The 16,689-nt window shown below is 40.3% G+C and overlaps 1 protein-coding gene across 2 annotated transcripts in view; it reads right to left on the reverse strand.

The window, feature by feature from the left end:
• PRMT3 (protein arginine methyltransferase 3) overlaps positions 1–16,689 on the reverse strand; it is a 105,976-nt gene that overhangs the window by 9,992 nt on the left and 79,295 nt on the right. For both annotated transcript variants that reach the window (XM_072337794.1, XM_072337795.1), the window contains 3 exons: positions 11,461–11,539; positions 6,698–6,885; positions 4,919–5,005 (listed from right to left, as the gene is read on the reverse strand). In XM_072337794.1, the coding sequence (XP_072193895.1) occupies positions 4,919–5,005; positions 6,698–6,885; positions 11,461–11,539 (354 nt within the window). The remainder of the gene's footprint in view (positions 1–4,918; positions 5,006–6,697; positions 6,886–11,460; positions 11,540–16,689) is intronic.

Below are 16,689 nucleotides of genomic sequence, written 5' to 3' on the forward strand. Positions count from 1 at the left end.
TTCTGTTTTCAAATAGACTGCTACGAAGCAAGCAGAGCCACGAGGACAAAAAACTCAGTCTCAGAATCAACTCCTCACAATTAGCTAAGGACTAAGAAGGATAACTACAGAGCTAAAGAAATAACTAGGAACAGATTTGCATTACTGAGACAGCAAAGCCTAGCAAAAGTTTTCTCAACCAATTTAAAGAAATATAATCCTGAAATTATTTTAGTATCCAGTAACCCCTCCTCATTTTCATCCACGCCTGGTTCTGACAAAGAATTCTCAGAATAGCTTAAGGTCTTCACCGATCACTGAGGGATTTTAAGGTGTTCATGCAAGCATATGAACTGCAAATGAAGCACTTCCTCTCAATGCGACTCATTTCTTCAACAAATTTTCTCCCCTCACAAGTGATTTACCTTGTACCTAATTTTTCTTTCATTCATATAAGATGCACAAAATACAATAAGATCAAAAAAGCTTTGGAAGCTGTAACGGGTATATGTATTCTTCACCTATATTCTTCAATTTACAGCCCTCTCCTGAAATGGGGAGACCAAATTTTGTTTAATTCAGACATATCTGAACAGTAGGCTTTTCCCATGGTGACTGTCCGTTTTGTGCAGCTTTTTAACAGGATAAAACAAATGAGATTGCTTGACTCCTTATGGGAACTCAAAGGCAACCTTACCAACTCACTTAGGAACAAGGAAATTAAAAATTATCATCATCGCTATCACCTACAGTGAGTAATTTATCATTCTTGCTCTTCACTAGTATCATGTTCCAACAGTGAGCGGCTACAACAAGTACAATTAGACAGCTGGCCACAGAAGTGGGAGATAATGTGCTTTTGATGGAGTTTATCCAAGCATGGAGATCGAATGTTTGTAATCCATGCGGTAGAGTTGCTGCCTTTTTAATCACAGTAAATGTATATATATATATAACACAACTAAAAAGAATATATATATATATTTATATACAAATCTGGACATCACTGAAGAGAAGACTGCCAATAACTGAACAGATCATAAGGCCAAATCCTCCTTTCTAACAGGATATCATGGTCTTTCCTTTAAATCGGACATTCAAGGTGTGCTTTACAGCACTACTCAGACTTCCAACTCGCAACTAAAAATTGTCTTTCCTCACTTAAGATTTAGATACTAATGCTCATTTTTGGCTTCCAAGTGTAAGACTGGACATTATGGGAATGAAATGCTTAACAGAGGAGACTTAAACATAGATTTTCCCAACTCAAAACAATTTTCAAGGCAACTTAATTTCCTTTTTCTCCTGACGGTTTTAATATATCAGTCACGTCCTGTGGTTCATTACCCTTCTTTCACTCCCTTCCTCCCTCCAACTTCTTATACACATCCCCTGCTCTTTGACAACATCTCCCGGGAGCAATGAAGAGATACTGCCATTTTCTCCCCAAGGGATATTGTTATTCAGCTAGGAAAGATCAACCATGATGGACTCGCAGGGGAAACACTCGCAAACAAAAGAGTAACTTTGTCAAATTGATTTCTACACTGAGGGTAATCACCATTATATTTTATCTCAAAAGCACACGCAGTGATCAACTCAGAATACAATTAATGCAATATTTTCCCAGCAGCATCTACTAACTGATATTAGCCAGATGTCTCATTAAAATCAGCAGTGACAAACCCTAATTCATTACCACGAAAATACACTTTCACAGACTAATTAAATTTATTTTTGGCAATTATCTTTGTAAGACTGAAATAAAACCAACATGCACTTAGATGTGCTTTGAGTCTATTAAATACAATGATTCCAAACAACTGCTTCATGCTTTTATTATCTTCAGTCTTTGAAATCTTACTACTTCTAGGACACCGCTAGGATACTACTAAGAATTGAATGTTAAGTGGCAAGCCATGGGGGGAAAAAAAACAAACATGAATACTTGCTCTGAGGAAAGCTTAGACTTCTCCCACCCCAAAATAACTTCTGAAACACTAAGCGCCACATACCAAGCAATTCAAAAGAACTGAGTATGAATAAACTAAAGAGGTCAATTTCTCTGTTGAGCTGAAACTAAACAATTTAAAATAGTATTAAAAGGAAAAAAAAAAAAATAAAAAAAAAATCTGAGAGCAAATTAAGGTGAGACTTTAGAGATATTAAACATCTCACCACCAAAATTAGAAGGGCTGTCTCTCCTGGAGGTCCTTAGAGTGCACCACGTCATAATGAAAGTAAATGCACTAATTAGTTGGTAAAGAGACCGCATTATTAGTTTGATTCCTGTCAATTTTTACTACTTAACGTCTGTCACCACAGAAATGGAAACAGGTTGATGGGAAGAAGCAGCAGGCTGCCAGCTAAAAGTTAATTTCTTCAATGATTAGCACTATGTTGCAAGCTGCAGCCAGCTAAGGCTATAATTCCTTGCTCTGTATACTTGCTAAATTACCTCTCAGTGGTTCATGCTCCTGCAAAAACAGTTCTAGCAAAAGCAACAATGCTTCCCATGCTGCTCATACATCTCTAAAGAATAATGGCTACTGCACACCCACTGTAGTATCTCAGAATGATGCAACATGCAAACCCACACACCATAGTCCAAATAACAGCTTCCTCTTTCTGCTTCACCAAGGTCGAATTTTGTCTGACCAATCCAACAACCTTCTATGATGGAATGACAGCTTTGGTGGATGGAGGAAGGGTAGATGCCATCTACCTGGACTTCTGCAAAGCCTTTGATGTGGTCCGTCACCACATCCTTCTCTCCGAATTGAAGAGGTATGGATTTCAAGGACAGACAGTTTGGTGGATTAGGAATTGGTTGGCTGGATGCAGCCAAAGAGTTGTGATCGATGGTCCTATGTCAGGGTGGAGGCCGGTCACAAACTGTGTCCTTCAGGGGTCGGTCTTGGGACCAGTGCTCTTCAACACCTTCATCAATGACAGACAATGGCATCTAGTGCACCCTCAGCAAGTTTACAGATGACACCAAGCAGTGCAGTGCCATCCAAGGGGACCTGGACAGACTGGACAAGTGGAACCATGAAAACCTGAAAAGGTTAGATAAGGGCAAGTGCAGGGTGCTGCATTTGGGTCAGGGCGATCCCAGGTGTTTATACAGGCTGGGCTTAGAAGCCCTTGAGAGTAGCCCAGCAGAGAAGGACAGGGGGTTTCCTGGTAGAAGAGAAGCTGGACATGAGCCAGCAGCGTGCATTTGCAGCCCAGAAGGCCAACTGTGTTCTGGGCTGCATTGAAAAAGAGGTGGACAGCAGGGAGAGGGAGGTGATTGTCCTCCTCTGCTCAGCTCTTGTGAGGCCTCATCTGCAGTACTGCATCCAGGGCTGGGGCTCCCAACATGGGAAGGACGTGGAGCAATTGGAGCGGGCCTAGAGGAGGCCACTAAGATGATCAGAGGGCTGGAGCACCTCTCCTGTGAGAAAAGGTTGAAAGAGCTGGGCTTGTTAGCCTAGAAGAGAGAAGGGTCTGGGGAGACCTAATGGTGGCCTTCCAATACTTGGAGTATATGAATTGGAGGGGGATAGTGACAATGTGGAATGGTTTTAAATTGAAACAGGGAGTTTTAAGGCATTAGGAGGAGTTTTTCACTCAGAGGGTGGTGATGCACTGGAACAGGTTGCACAAGGAGGCTGTGGATGCCCCATCCCTGGAGGCATTCAAGGCCAGGCTGGATGTGGCTCTGAGCAGCTGGATCTGGTGGTTGGCGACCCTGTACATGGCAGGGAGGGGCTGAAACTGGATGATCATTGCGGTCCTTTTCAACCCAGACCATTCTATGATTCTATGTTCATGATTCTGTGTATAAACAAAAAGCAGATGCAAACTAGGAAAACATCAGATGTTATTTTCAAAGGACAAATTGCAATCCTAAAGCACCTCCCGCAAAATTCTCAAGATAAATAATGGACTTGTATTGTTCATTTGCTGCAAGGTTAGGCAACCTGATATGATGGATGAACTGTCAACCCCCACCTAAACTTCTACAATTCATCATAGAAAGAGTGGAAATTTCTCTGTAAGTGTCAATAAACCTAAATGATGAAGAGCAAAATACTTTGCAGAGTCCTGACCATTTTTTAAAACCCACATTCACTGCACATTTTCAGACACACCATTCTTCCACCTACTCCCTTCCCCAGAAGCTGCAAAATTCAGGTATCTGGATTCACAAACTATAGTGATACATTTGTCAGGAGAACAGAACTTAAAGTTTTTGTAAACACCTATTGCTAGGGAAGAATGATTTTTTTTAGAAATGAACTATTTTACTTTATTCAAGCATCAAAAATGACAAAGAATTTGGGTCAATTTCTATCTGCTAACCAGTTATTTAAGGAGTGGCCAAGTTAAGTAAATTAACCCATGATTCCATTAGAGCTTAGTCAGAAATCAAAGCTGACCTTGCCCCTAGGTAACGACAGTAATTTTATGAACTTACATCTGATTAGCAAGAGGAGGGATTTTTGAATGAACAATAAAATCAGTAAATTTCCATTTAATAACTTCGCAGACATTACCGTGCCTTTACTTAATTTGGTGATACATGTCACACAGTTATGAAGTACCTGTAGAACCCCTTCTTGTTGTCTTTCACATCCATTGTCAAGCTCAGCTCCATCTGCACCCTGCCTATCCTAATCCCATCTCTACACACATGGACAACAGCCCTGTATTCCTCCCAGGCTACACAACCCTGCTTCCACTTCCTGTACATTATACTTCTCTTCCTCATACTGTACTGTCATCACACTACAGGAGTTTAAAGTCTTTAGAAAAAGGGCTCACATCACACCTCTGTAATGCAGAAATTAAAGTTTAAGGGCACAGAATAATGAAAAGTAAAACTTAATTTCAGACAGTGCATGAACTAAAGTTTCTATTGACCATATAGAAAAAATTAAAATCATCTTACTGTACACATCGTGGTTGTTCTGATTGTTAGGGTGAATTCTGATGAGAACTCCAAATCAGGAGTAGATGCAGTATTACAGTCAATACGCTGTTGAAAGGAATAAAACAATTCTGTCAGTAACAGTACTTAACAGAAGCTGAGATACCTCTTTGGATGATCTTTACAGGTTGTCCAGCTACTTTCATGTACAAATAGTCTCTAAGGGGCAATATTAACACAGCTTTTTAAAAGTAGGAAGAGCCAACTAAACATGCACAGTGACCAACCAAGTACCTAAGGATCCCTTCTCCCAGATGTCAAATTCAAGAGACAATGAGAAGTAATAGTTTGGTACTAGGTAATGTAGCTCAACACATTAAAGAAAGTTGCTTTTAGGTAATGATGACAGCTTCCCATAGCTGACATTAAGCATCATTCACTGTCATACATACGGGTATCCTGAGTAGCACCTTGGGCAATCTGGGCCAACATTCTATCATTCTCTCAGTAAAAGTAAATACATAAATTCCTCATATTTAAGTGAAATTGCATTCCTGTGTGACAGATTCAGCTCTTGTCAACTTCATCTTCTTGATGGCCCATCACTAGACTTCAAGTACACTCACCTTGCCTATGCACTGAGGAGCCAAGACTGGGCCTGGTACTCTACCATCAGGCTCCCTAGGACTGAGGAGAAGAGTAGGCTTTCCTTCCTTGGCTTGCTAGCAGCAGCCTTCCAGTGCAGACAGCAAGGCTGTCCTCTGATAGCCTTTGCTGCAAGAAGGTATGGTGCTGGTCAGCTTAAGCTTAATCAGGACACCCAACTGTGTTTCTGCAAAGCTGCATTTCATCCAGTAGGTCCCAGTCTGCACTGGTGTAGGGGTTATTCCTTCCCACTGCAGAACTTTGCATTGTCCTTTAATGAACCACACAAGACTCCCACTGGTTCCTTCCTGCAGTCTGTGAAAGCCATGCTGAACAGCAGCACAACCATGGGAGCACCAGAATGCAAAGTAGGTGTGATAGAGGAGAAGGAACACAGGAAGCAAAGAACAGCTTCCGTATTTTCCAATAGGCACAGAACAACAGCATCCATGATAATGATGATACTGTCAGATCCAATTGCAACCTGCATTTCAATGTCTTCAATTTTTTTTTTTTCTTATTTTAAATAAGTATCAAATACTAGAAGTTAAAAAACAACAAACCAGTTTTCAGTTCATTAAAAGAAATCCATCGCAAGTAGCATTGTAAGAAGTTCCTTAGTTTACGTACTCAGCTAAAATGCTTTATCCAGGAATGTCATATTGTGTTGACACAGAGCATTCCATACATTATTAGTCAGCTATTCTTTATGTTACATTGTCTTTCTTTAGGGAATATCTTCCTTCCTGAAAATTACATTATAAACTATTCAAAACAACAACTAGCTAGTATAAGAAAGCACATTAAGATACTGTCTGTAATAAGCTCATGATGAATTGGAACATTTTTAATCTTTCCCTCAAAAACACCAACTATTTGTTTTGTGAAATGGCTATTGATTAAAACCATTTACCTATAAGGCCACTGTTGCTCAACTCATTAATTTTACTATTTTGTACTGTAATTCCAAGCAAACAAGCACATGCACTGACTTGAGTCTATTTTAAACGATCAGAGGGCTGGACTTTTAACATTAAGAACCTTATAGCATTTATCTTGGATACCCCCAAGTGTGTCTACATATACAAAATATCCACAAATAATAAACTGAAACTTCAAATCTGACTACTGAATATTAAGAATCTGGTACAGTACCTTAATGATGCTGGTGTCAGATATAAGGGTGCTTGGATCCAGCAGCTCCACAACAGCTTCTGGAATTACAGCTTTCTTCATGCAAGACATGTCAAAGCCATATACATCCTCCCAGAAAAGTAGCTTTTCTGTATGTTTATTCATATCTCCTACAGCTATCAGACTAATGGTGCAAACGTCAGGATAAACTGTAACAACAACAAACAGAAGAGTGAAATGTCATTTTTTTAGGCATGCATCATTCCTGTTCTAAGTGATTAACATTTAAAAAGACAAAAAACTTATTTCAGTTCTTAGGCGAGACTTTTTCTCTTATGTATATGTCCACAGAGACTAGACACGCTATTCTGATGACAGTATTTACTGCTGAATCCCACTGCCAGGACACAAGTGGAAGTGTTCATGCTTGATGAAAATACTCTGGAACATCCTATTCTAGCTTCTATACAGAGACTGCCCTGAAATATCTGTAATAATTCCTGGATAGATACCCAAAGGAAAATTCAGATGAGGAATCTGCAGTAGCAAGAAAAGACCTTATTTTCAGATAAGAGCAAATACTCGGGTATTTGGTTCCTTTTTCTTACTGTGTTCAGCTGATATATGCTTTACAATCCGAAAATGACTTCCAGGTACACAAAAATAAGATAAACTTCTTCTATATGTATCCAAACAGTATGACAGGTACCCAAGCAACGGAAGACAACCTCCTCACCAATTCTTCCCCCCAGTTTTAGGTTGACACCTATCATTCTTGCATTATCTTCACATTTGTGCTCCCTTCTTGCAAGAGTGTTTTCAGAACACACATCTATTCACAACTTCTCCAAACAATAGTGGAAAGCTGACACCTGCCATTTTAAGAGCTTCCTACAGGAAAGATAATCAATTCCTTGCCCACTACTGATTGGAAAAGACAGACAGAGCAGCTGCTATAAATATGGCTGTCTAAAGCGTCATCGAATACTAAGAGAAGCTCATTTTAAAGCTTGTATTAAGTTAGGCTTCTTTCCACAAAGGAAATTCCCATTTTCCATTAGAGCTTTAAAGATTTCCAAGTCACACAACTTAGTATTTATTTTATCTAGCTTTAAAGCAAAATGCTTCCCATTAAGCACCTTATTTTTTTTTTTTACTGGTGCATCAATGTGATGGTGTTAGAAAAACTAAAGCTAAGTTTCTCTTTTCCTCCCTCAAAAATCTAGTGAACTGTAAAATTAATTCCATCTTCAGCTCTGCTTGAAATCATAGCTTATCCAAATAAGCATGGGAGAAAGCACTGGTCAGAAAAGGCAATGCTTTTTTTTGCCTTTTAAAATACTGAGGGTAGAAACAGTAAACTGGGATTATCCCGTTATACTGTGAGGGTATGCTTCACCTAACAGGAAGAAAATCTTTTACATGTTATCAAGATGACTGTTCTTTAAAGAAGCTATTTTTCATATGGAGAGATATCAACATCTGGTGGTAGAAGCATCTGAATGTAGCTTCTAGGATCACCAATAAGGGATTCATACTTCTCAAAGCTTTCATACTGCTGCTTACCAGTGTGAGAACTGCATGACGTGCTTTATCAACAAGCATTCCACAGCTCCAAGAGCAGACACGGACACTCCAAAAATTAAAACAAAGTGTGACACACAACAACATTAAGTGACTACAGGATGCGAGGAATGCAGTGAGAGCATACAGAAGGGATAAAAAAGGAACCAAATACAGAGAAAATACAGAAACGTAGAGAAACTACATACAAAAATGACAGCAAAAAAAAATGAACTACTCTGTGACATTCCTTCCTTAGACTAGCTCACGTTTCCAGCACGTTCTGTTAAGGGAAAAGACTTACTAAGCCTATCAAGTGTGAAATATTTCAGTGGGACTAAGATCAGGTTTTATTCAATCTCTTTATTTGCATGACAGATCCTTCAATCAGCAGTGGAACTACTTTGATCACATAAAGGGTAAGCAAAAAAAAAGGCAAAGAAGTAAATATTGCTGCCTGAGCCTAACTGATAGTTTTTGTTTATTCCATTAACAGAGCAACAACAAGAAAAGCAGACTAAACCTGTTCTAACCTGAGAAAAATAAATCCAAGCTCCATAAAGAAGACATGAGTAAGACTGCAGTGATACATCAAGTGCTAAATTTGCAAACCCAGTCACATCCAGAAGCATACGCTGTATTGAAGTTTGACTGGTAACGTGAGCATGTTGTCCAAGTATAAGCCTAAATCATGCAAAAGCAGTAGTTTTGTCAAGGTTTAAGAACACCTGCTTCAACCTGCATTTCAATTATTATCCCTGATCCTCCAGAAGTCTCCTGCTTTTTCTGTAGCTTTATAACACCCTCCTGGGCAGTCTTGATGGCGTTGTCATTTTCTCTCCTGAGAAAGGCTATGATTCAGTAATTATTCCTTCTCAAACATGAGCTGACCAAAATGCTGACTGGACAAAAGCACACGCTCCACAATACTCTCAGATTCATCGCTTCGACATCTGTGTCCTTCTCGACTCAGTGCCTTGAAGTCATCTGTCACTACCAGCAGCTCACGTGGTGAGCAGTACACAATGGGAAATCCTTTGTCCCTTAGCAATAATGCCTTACAAATTTCAGGACACAGAAGGTTAAGACAGTAGTCCCTGGATATGCAGGAATAATTCCAAGTGAACACACCATCTTTTTTTATATGAATGTGCAAACAGTATAACATTTTGAACAGCTTTAAAGAACGAACAGATGGGTCACAGGCAGCAAGAATTTTATGTACCCAAATAAAGCTATTGTATACTGTACATATTCCCTAGACAGTTTGGCATAATCCTCCTTAGTATGCCAATAGGCTAAACTGAAATAACCATGATATGACTGACTGGACACACACGTGGGAATCTGGATTCTCTTCCTGCCTCAGTCAATGAAGGATTTGGCCAAATCACAGTAGCTCCTACTGCTTTTCTCAGCTTACAAACAGCCCCTGTAAATAACCATCTTGGTTCAATAACACTAAGAGGCTTCAGACAGAATTAACCTTTATGGCAGAGCTCAGGAGACTCTCTGCTAAGATGTTAAGCTCAGGATGAGCTCATTGTTTCAGCTCATTCAGATCTGGATGTGTCCACACTACCACTGCTGTACATCTATGCTGCAGAAGCACCAGTTTCATTAAGCTAATGGTTGAGCAGTTTCAGCACACATCTTGGGCACAGCCATTTACCTGCTATGCAAACTGGCAGAGCAGTAACAGCTAGCACCTGAAGGAAACAGCATTCTGTTTAAAACCTGACGGTACCCAGTCTGGTAGTGGAGTACAGTACACCTAGTAAAAAAGAGTCAGCTAAGAACCTAAGATTATTCTGAGACCACAAAGGTTAAGTGTACTACAAACCATCACACCCTCTCTCTCAAAGGGAAACTCTTGAGGCTCGAGACACTAGCGAATACACCAACAATACAAGAAGATCTGAGACAACATGATGCTATCACAGTTTCTACAGAGGTCAATGATTTCTGGCTCTACTCAGAAGGCTGTGGATGTACTAATTAAGCATAAAGTGTTTCCTTACTATTTTAGTGGATGCCCTCAAATTTAATAATTATGCTGTGATATAAAATGATTAGCAAATACCCATACAGAGCACATCATGGCTGTGCTCCAAATCTGGCTGGATAGTTGTTCAAGTGGCCTCTATTTTAACACATGAACAGTAATCTCAACCAAATGCCAAACAACTGCATTAAAAAAAAAAAGCTTTTCTTTCTGCATGCTGTAGCATACAAAGCTCACTGCAATCAAAGTGAAGCACTGCAGTGAACACTGTTACACAGTCATTAATCCAATCATTAAGGCAGCGTAGTGAAACTAACTATGCGCATGGTTAGCACAACAGGGGGAAAAAAAAAACAGACTGATGACTACGATTGAAAAGGTCAATATGAAATATGATACTGACAAAGGAATCAACCAAAAGGAATAAAGCATTACAGGCATTTAAACATCGCTTAAGATTATGAGATCTAATTTACTTAAAAGGATAAAAGAACTCTATTTCAAAAGGAAACATTTTTTCTTCTGCCACTTCCCCACCTCCCCAAGCAAAAAGTATATTCCTCCTGGCACAGGATAAACATTCTGAACAGAAACAAAGGAACTCCATTAGTTAATTCATAATCTTGAGCATACGGAACCATGTCTTCCCCACACTCCCACCACTATCCACTTTTCCTTTAATTCATCATCATGAATTCTTCATCTTAGATGTACCTTACTCGAACGGTACTACATCTTAAAGAATAAAGCTTCTTTTCTTCTGTTTCTAATCAGAGTATCTGAGGAAAAAAAAGTGAGCATTCCTCATTTAAGTATCATAGCTTGAGGTTACCATCCAAATCCTTCAATTAAGGTAAATAATATCTCAAAACTTAAAAATGTACTCTTAAAATGATGTTTATCTGCCAGCGTGTTTTTTATTCCCCATCTGCAGGGATATGTGTGGAAAGAAGCAGGGAGGAAAAAATTCAGGCTATGCTTAAGAATAAATAACCCCTTCAAATCCTAAAAACACCATTAACGTGAGACCTTGATACCCCATCTAAGGCTCTTCTACTATCCATACAGTAAATTAATGCCTTGAAGCTCGTGCTAATGGAAACATTTTTCATTTAGACTAGCAAGTTTCTCATTCATGCATAGCTTATTCCAAGTCTCTGAGCTAATTTAGTTTCCCCTCAGAGCTAAATTTATTAGAAGAATTATGCACACCAACCTGAGCCTCCCTCTGCCAGGTACTTGTCCTTTGCATAGATGACAGAATCCAGCATAGACTCAAAGAGAAGGAAATAACCCTGTATGCACACAAGGAAAAGAATTTTAAACATCATTACAGTTCTCATTTAGCATATTTAATAAGTATACAGACAGAGTTACCAATGCAGTTTAAGATCTTTACATAACCACACTCCCTGCTAAGAGCCAGCACCAAGAGAATTTCTCAATAGCACCATTACTTCAAAACTTATTAGCGGGAATGTTTAATATCTAATAAATCAACAAACCGTAGGCAATAAATATCCACCTACACCGATTACTTGACTTCCAAAATGTCAAATTCACCTTAAATCCCAAGTGGAAAGCTCTGAGTATTGTTTTATAGTAATAACTCACAACAAGAAATTCCTACTGAGAACAGCAAGCAGCATTCAAATTATTGCAACCTAGGAAATTACTGAAACACAAAAGGAATGTATCTTTGCATCTTAACATTTGCAACCTAGTGGTACCGTGTACCAGACTGGACAATGCTCAAAAAGCTAAGTGGAGATGAATCACACTGCAAAAACACAGACTCTCTGAATGGTCTACGCCATACAGCAGCACCTGAACTTAAAATGCTCTCAGGATATAATTCCTGAGCATATTTGCTTTGTTTTTTGGTGCTACAGTTAATTTTAGAGGAGGTTGTAGTCTATAGTATAGACTAAAGCAGACAATACCACTCTAGTTCAAGTAGAGCAGCTGACTGTAAATCTTCCAGATTTTCAGTTGTGCATTTTCAGAACACACAAGACAGAGAAGAGCACTGCACGCAACTAATATATCAATTATAACATTCAACTGCATCGACTTCTAAGTCAATTCCGAATTTCAAAGAGATATACAGCCAAAAGTTTCGCTATCATCCTATCTCCAAGTTCAAATAGGATCCCTGCTGAGTAGCGCAACACACTTCATTTACATTCTTATGATGTCAAATCAATTCAGACAAATCCAACCAGGATACGCTTGGCTTTTTCACCTCAAGGAAAATCCTTATTTTCACTTGTAACAGAGCTGCTTGATTTTACAGACTGACTGACAATAGGGAAGAACTAAAAAATACAGTAGAAAGTCCAGACTCCAGACCTGCGGTCCTACAAGCCCAAACGGCAGGAACCAAACAAATTCAAAGGCTGTTTTCCCCTCATACTTCCTACAGTTCTGTCTTTCTACAGCCACATTTGTTTGATCTTTTTTTGTTCAATAAAAGAACAGTTTGAAAACCACAGGAATGTCCTTTTCTCATCCTACTTCTTCTGAGAAGACAGAGCTCTACTGGACGCTTTTCATCCAAATCCTGCCCTCTTTTCCACTTTATTGCCTAGCTTTAACAAAATCTTTAGAGTAAATCCCGGAATGAACATCACTGCTTTGTGAGCAATATCATCTTTTGTAAGATTTGCAAAATGGCTGAAAAGGCCAGGAGCTCCTACTGCATCAGACTATTTTATGCTTCCAGCAAGCTGAAAGCACAGACTGGAACCACAGATCTCTTCTTGCAGTTCTAAAAATATGATGCGTTTGGCTCATAGGAATTCTTTTCAAATGCTTTTAGATGAAAAAGTGACCTCAAGGACAAATCTTATGAATAGTTAACACCAGCAGCCAGTGAATTACAAAGCAACATCTTTACGGATGTACTCTTCGCTTATTTCTTCCTGTCTGCAATGCCTATTGTCTACAACGTACCTTCCAATGAGCAATACAATGCAATTCTTACAGCCCTTCTCCCCCACTCTGGCTGTTGTTTCCCCCTTTATCCCCAGTTCCATATAGCAGTCTTGCCAATTGCATAAACTGTCAGCGGTACCGAATCAAGTCATTTATTACTTACACCAAAACATTTTGCTCTGTGTGCTGTGTTCATCTGCAGTGTAATTTAGAATGCAATTTCACAGGCTGCTGCCTCACCTGTAGGGGTGCAATCTGGAAAGAGAACTATACCTGTGTTCTCCCCATGATGCTGTGGGGCAACATTCTTGCTTCCTTGTTTCAACCTCAAAAATGCTCAGTGTTTTCTGTTTTTTCCCTTCAATATATACGAGCATCCTCAAGATTAATGAGTACAAAGAGATTTCTAGGATACAAAGCTGTGAGTAGAATACTAATAGTTTTATCTTGCTATTGGCTGAGCTAAATAGGCATGAAAGATGTCTTATATGTCCCTTATATCCATTTTGTAACAGGACTGTAAAACAGTCCCAGAACTTTGACAGCTTAGTATCTTATAATGTTTCATTTCCTTTATTATTCAAATAGACTTCATCATTCTAAGGTTTATTTCCATTTTAAGTTCGATAAGCAGCTCTTTCACTGGTGAAATCCAGACATACCCAAAAAGTGGTATTAGCATGCTTAGAACAGCAGAAATTACTAAAACAACTACTACAGCAGAGAAAATTCCACATTCTGCAAGGCTCAAACACGTGATAAGATGAAAGGCACCTACCAAACCACTGGCTCAGAAACCTGTCAGTGCAAAATGCACTTTTTTTCTCTTCAGTTTTTAACTACAGGGGTTCTATCAGACCACAGAATATAACAAGCTCCAGAAGGTACACAGAACACATTAGTCAATGGATTCTTGTTTACAAAATAAAATGTAATCTTGCATGAATAGACACACACAACTGATGGAATCTGCTCCACTTTGTGGAAAAAAACACCTTTTTCACCTGCTTTTTCCACTCTTTAAGATAATACTACATGTTTGGTATCATACAGCACTACATAAACCAGCAGTTTATGAGAATGCAGTGTGTTCTGGCATCATATTTGAGACAACCATACCAGACAGCCGTCCCACACGATCAAAGCCCTTACAGTTAACAACTGTATGCAATAGCATAGCCACATTTTGTACACTGATAGCAAATCTTGTCCTGCCAAATATACAATTTAACCAAAAAACAAGCTTCAGCACTTTGCACAGCAGCTCCTCTTCCAAACTTATACTTTATTTGTAACTTTGCTTGGCAGTATAATTTGAGGTAAGCCTACAATTTGTGCAAGAAGAGATTGGTTTGTATGTTTCTTAAGGTCAAAGCAGATAAGCAAAAAAAAGCTTTTCAGTCCTCCCAGCCTGCAGCACTCAAAGTACACATGTCTAGCCACCAATACTCCACTAGTATTCTGCTACAAAGAATCCACAGCGCTCTTCAGAATGCAAATATCTCAACAGATGGATTTATCCACATAGCCAGTATTCCAAGCCCTCAATCTTCAGCAGTCTTCCATTCAGACACCAGCAGAAGAGCTCATAGCTTAAAATACCTTCTGCTGTCTTCCAAAACAGTTTGTGTGCTGATTTTAGTAGAATACATTTACACAGATGCCCTTATTGCCTGATACTAATATATATGCTTCAGATGTCACAAGTCAGTCATTCAGTTGTTACATCAAAAGAAAAACCACCGTGCCCTGTCTGCTAGCCTGCCACCAAGGAGACAGTTGCTCATCTTTCAGTCTCTAAACCCTGAACAAAACTGGATCTAAGTAAATTTTCAACTGAAAAGCATTTCAGATGATGACAAGTATCATAGAATCATAGAATTACTCAGGTTGGAAAAGACCTTGAAGATCATCAAGTCCAACCGCAGCCTAACCAGTAGCCTATCTCTTAAAAAACAACCACAAAACAATACCACAACAACAAACCTCTGCTAAATCATATCCCTGAGTACCACATCCAAGCGGCTCTTAAACACATCCAGGGATGGCGATTCAACCACCTCCTTGGGGAGCCCATTCCAGTACCTAACCACCCTTTCTGTAAAGAAGTTCTTTCTAATATCCAACCTAAACTTGCCCTGGCGCAACTTGAGGCCATTTCCCCTCGTCCTGTCACAAGTCAGTAGTGAGAATAGACCTGCCCCACTCTCACTGTAAGAACCTTTCAGGTACTGGAAGACAGCAATAAGGTCTCCCCTCAGCCTCCTCTTCCTCAGACTAAACAGCCCCAGCTTCCTTAGTCTCTCCTCATAGGGCTGATTCTCCAAGCCCTTAACAAGCCTCGTTGCCCTTCTCTGGACCTGCTCCAGTACCTCCATGTCCTTCTTGTGCTGAGGTGCCCAAAACTGGACACAGTACTCGAGGTGAGGCCTCACCAATGCTGAGTACAGGGGCAGGATGACTTCCTTAGTCCTGCTCACCACACCATTCCTGATACAAGCCAGGATGCCATTGGCCTTCTTGGCCACCTGGGCACACTGCTGGCTCATATTCAGCCGACTGTCCATCAGCACACCAAGGTCCCTTTCCGTCTGGGAGCTTTCCAGCCACACCTCCCCAAGCCTGTAGGATTGCCTGGGGTTGTTATGACCAAAATGCAGGACCCGACACTTGGCCCTGTTGAAACTCATTCCATTAACCTTGGCCCATCGATCAAGTCTATCCAGGTCTCTCTGTAGTGCCCTTCTCCCCTCAGGCAGATCAACACTCCCTCCCAGCTTAGTGTCGTCTGCGAACTTACTGAGGGTGCACTCAATCCCCTCATCCAAATCATCAATGAAGATGTTAAACAGAAGCGGCCCAAGCACCGAGCCCTGGGGGACGCCACTTGTGACCGGCCGCCAACTGGATTCCACTCCATTGACCACAACTCTCTGGGCCCGGCCATCCAACCAGTTCTTCACCCAGCGGAGCGTGCACCCATCCAAACCACGGGCAGCCAGCTTCTCTACCAGAATGTTATGGGGGACAGTGTCAAAGGCCTTACTGAAGTCCAGGTAGACCACGTCGACAGCCTTTCCCTCATCTACTAAGCGGGTCACCTTGTCATAGAATGAAATCAGGTTAGTCAGGCAGGATCTACCATTCATAAACCCATGCTGACTAGGCCCAATCCCATGGCTGACCTTTAGTTCGTCCATGATGATACCTGAGATTATCCTTTCCATAACCTTCCCAGGCACCGAGGTGAGACTGATGGGCCTGTAGCTGCCAGGATCATCTTTCCGGCCCTTTTTGAAGATAGGCGTCACATTTGCCAGTCTCCAATCCACTGGGACATCCCCAGTCAGCCAAGACTGCTGAAAAATTATGGACAGTGGTTTGGCGACCACATCCGCCAACTCCCTCAGAACTCTAGGGTGCAACCCATCCGGCCCCATGGACTTATAAAAATTCAGCTTTCTAAGTAGATCCAGGACCATCTCATCACGGATCACGCAAGGCTCTT

This window comes from Excalfactoria chinensis, chromosome 5 (assembly GCF_039878825.1).
Source record: "Excalfactoria chinensis isolate bCotChi1 chromosome 5, bCotChi1.hap2, whole genome shotgun sequence".
Taxonomy (NCBI): domain Eukaryota; kingdom Metazoa; phylum Chordata; class Aves; order Galliformes; family Phasianidae; genus Excalfactoria; species Excalfactoria chinensis.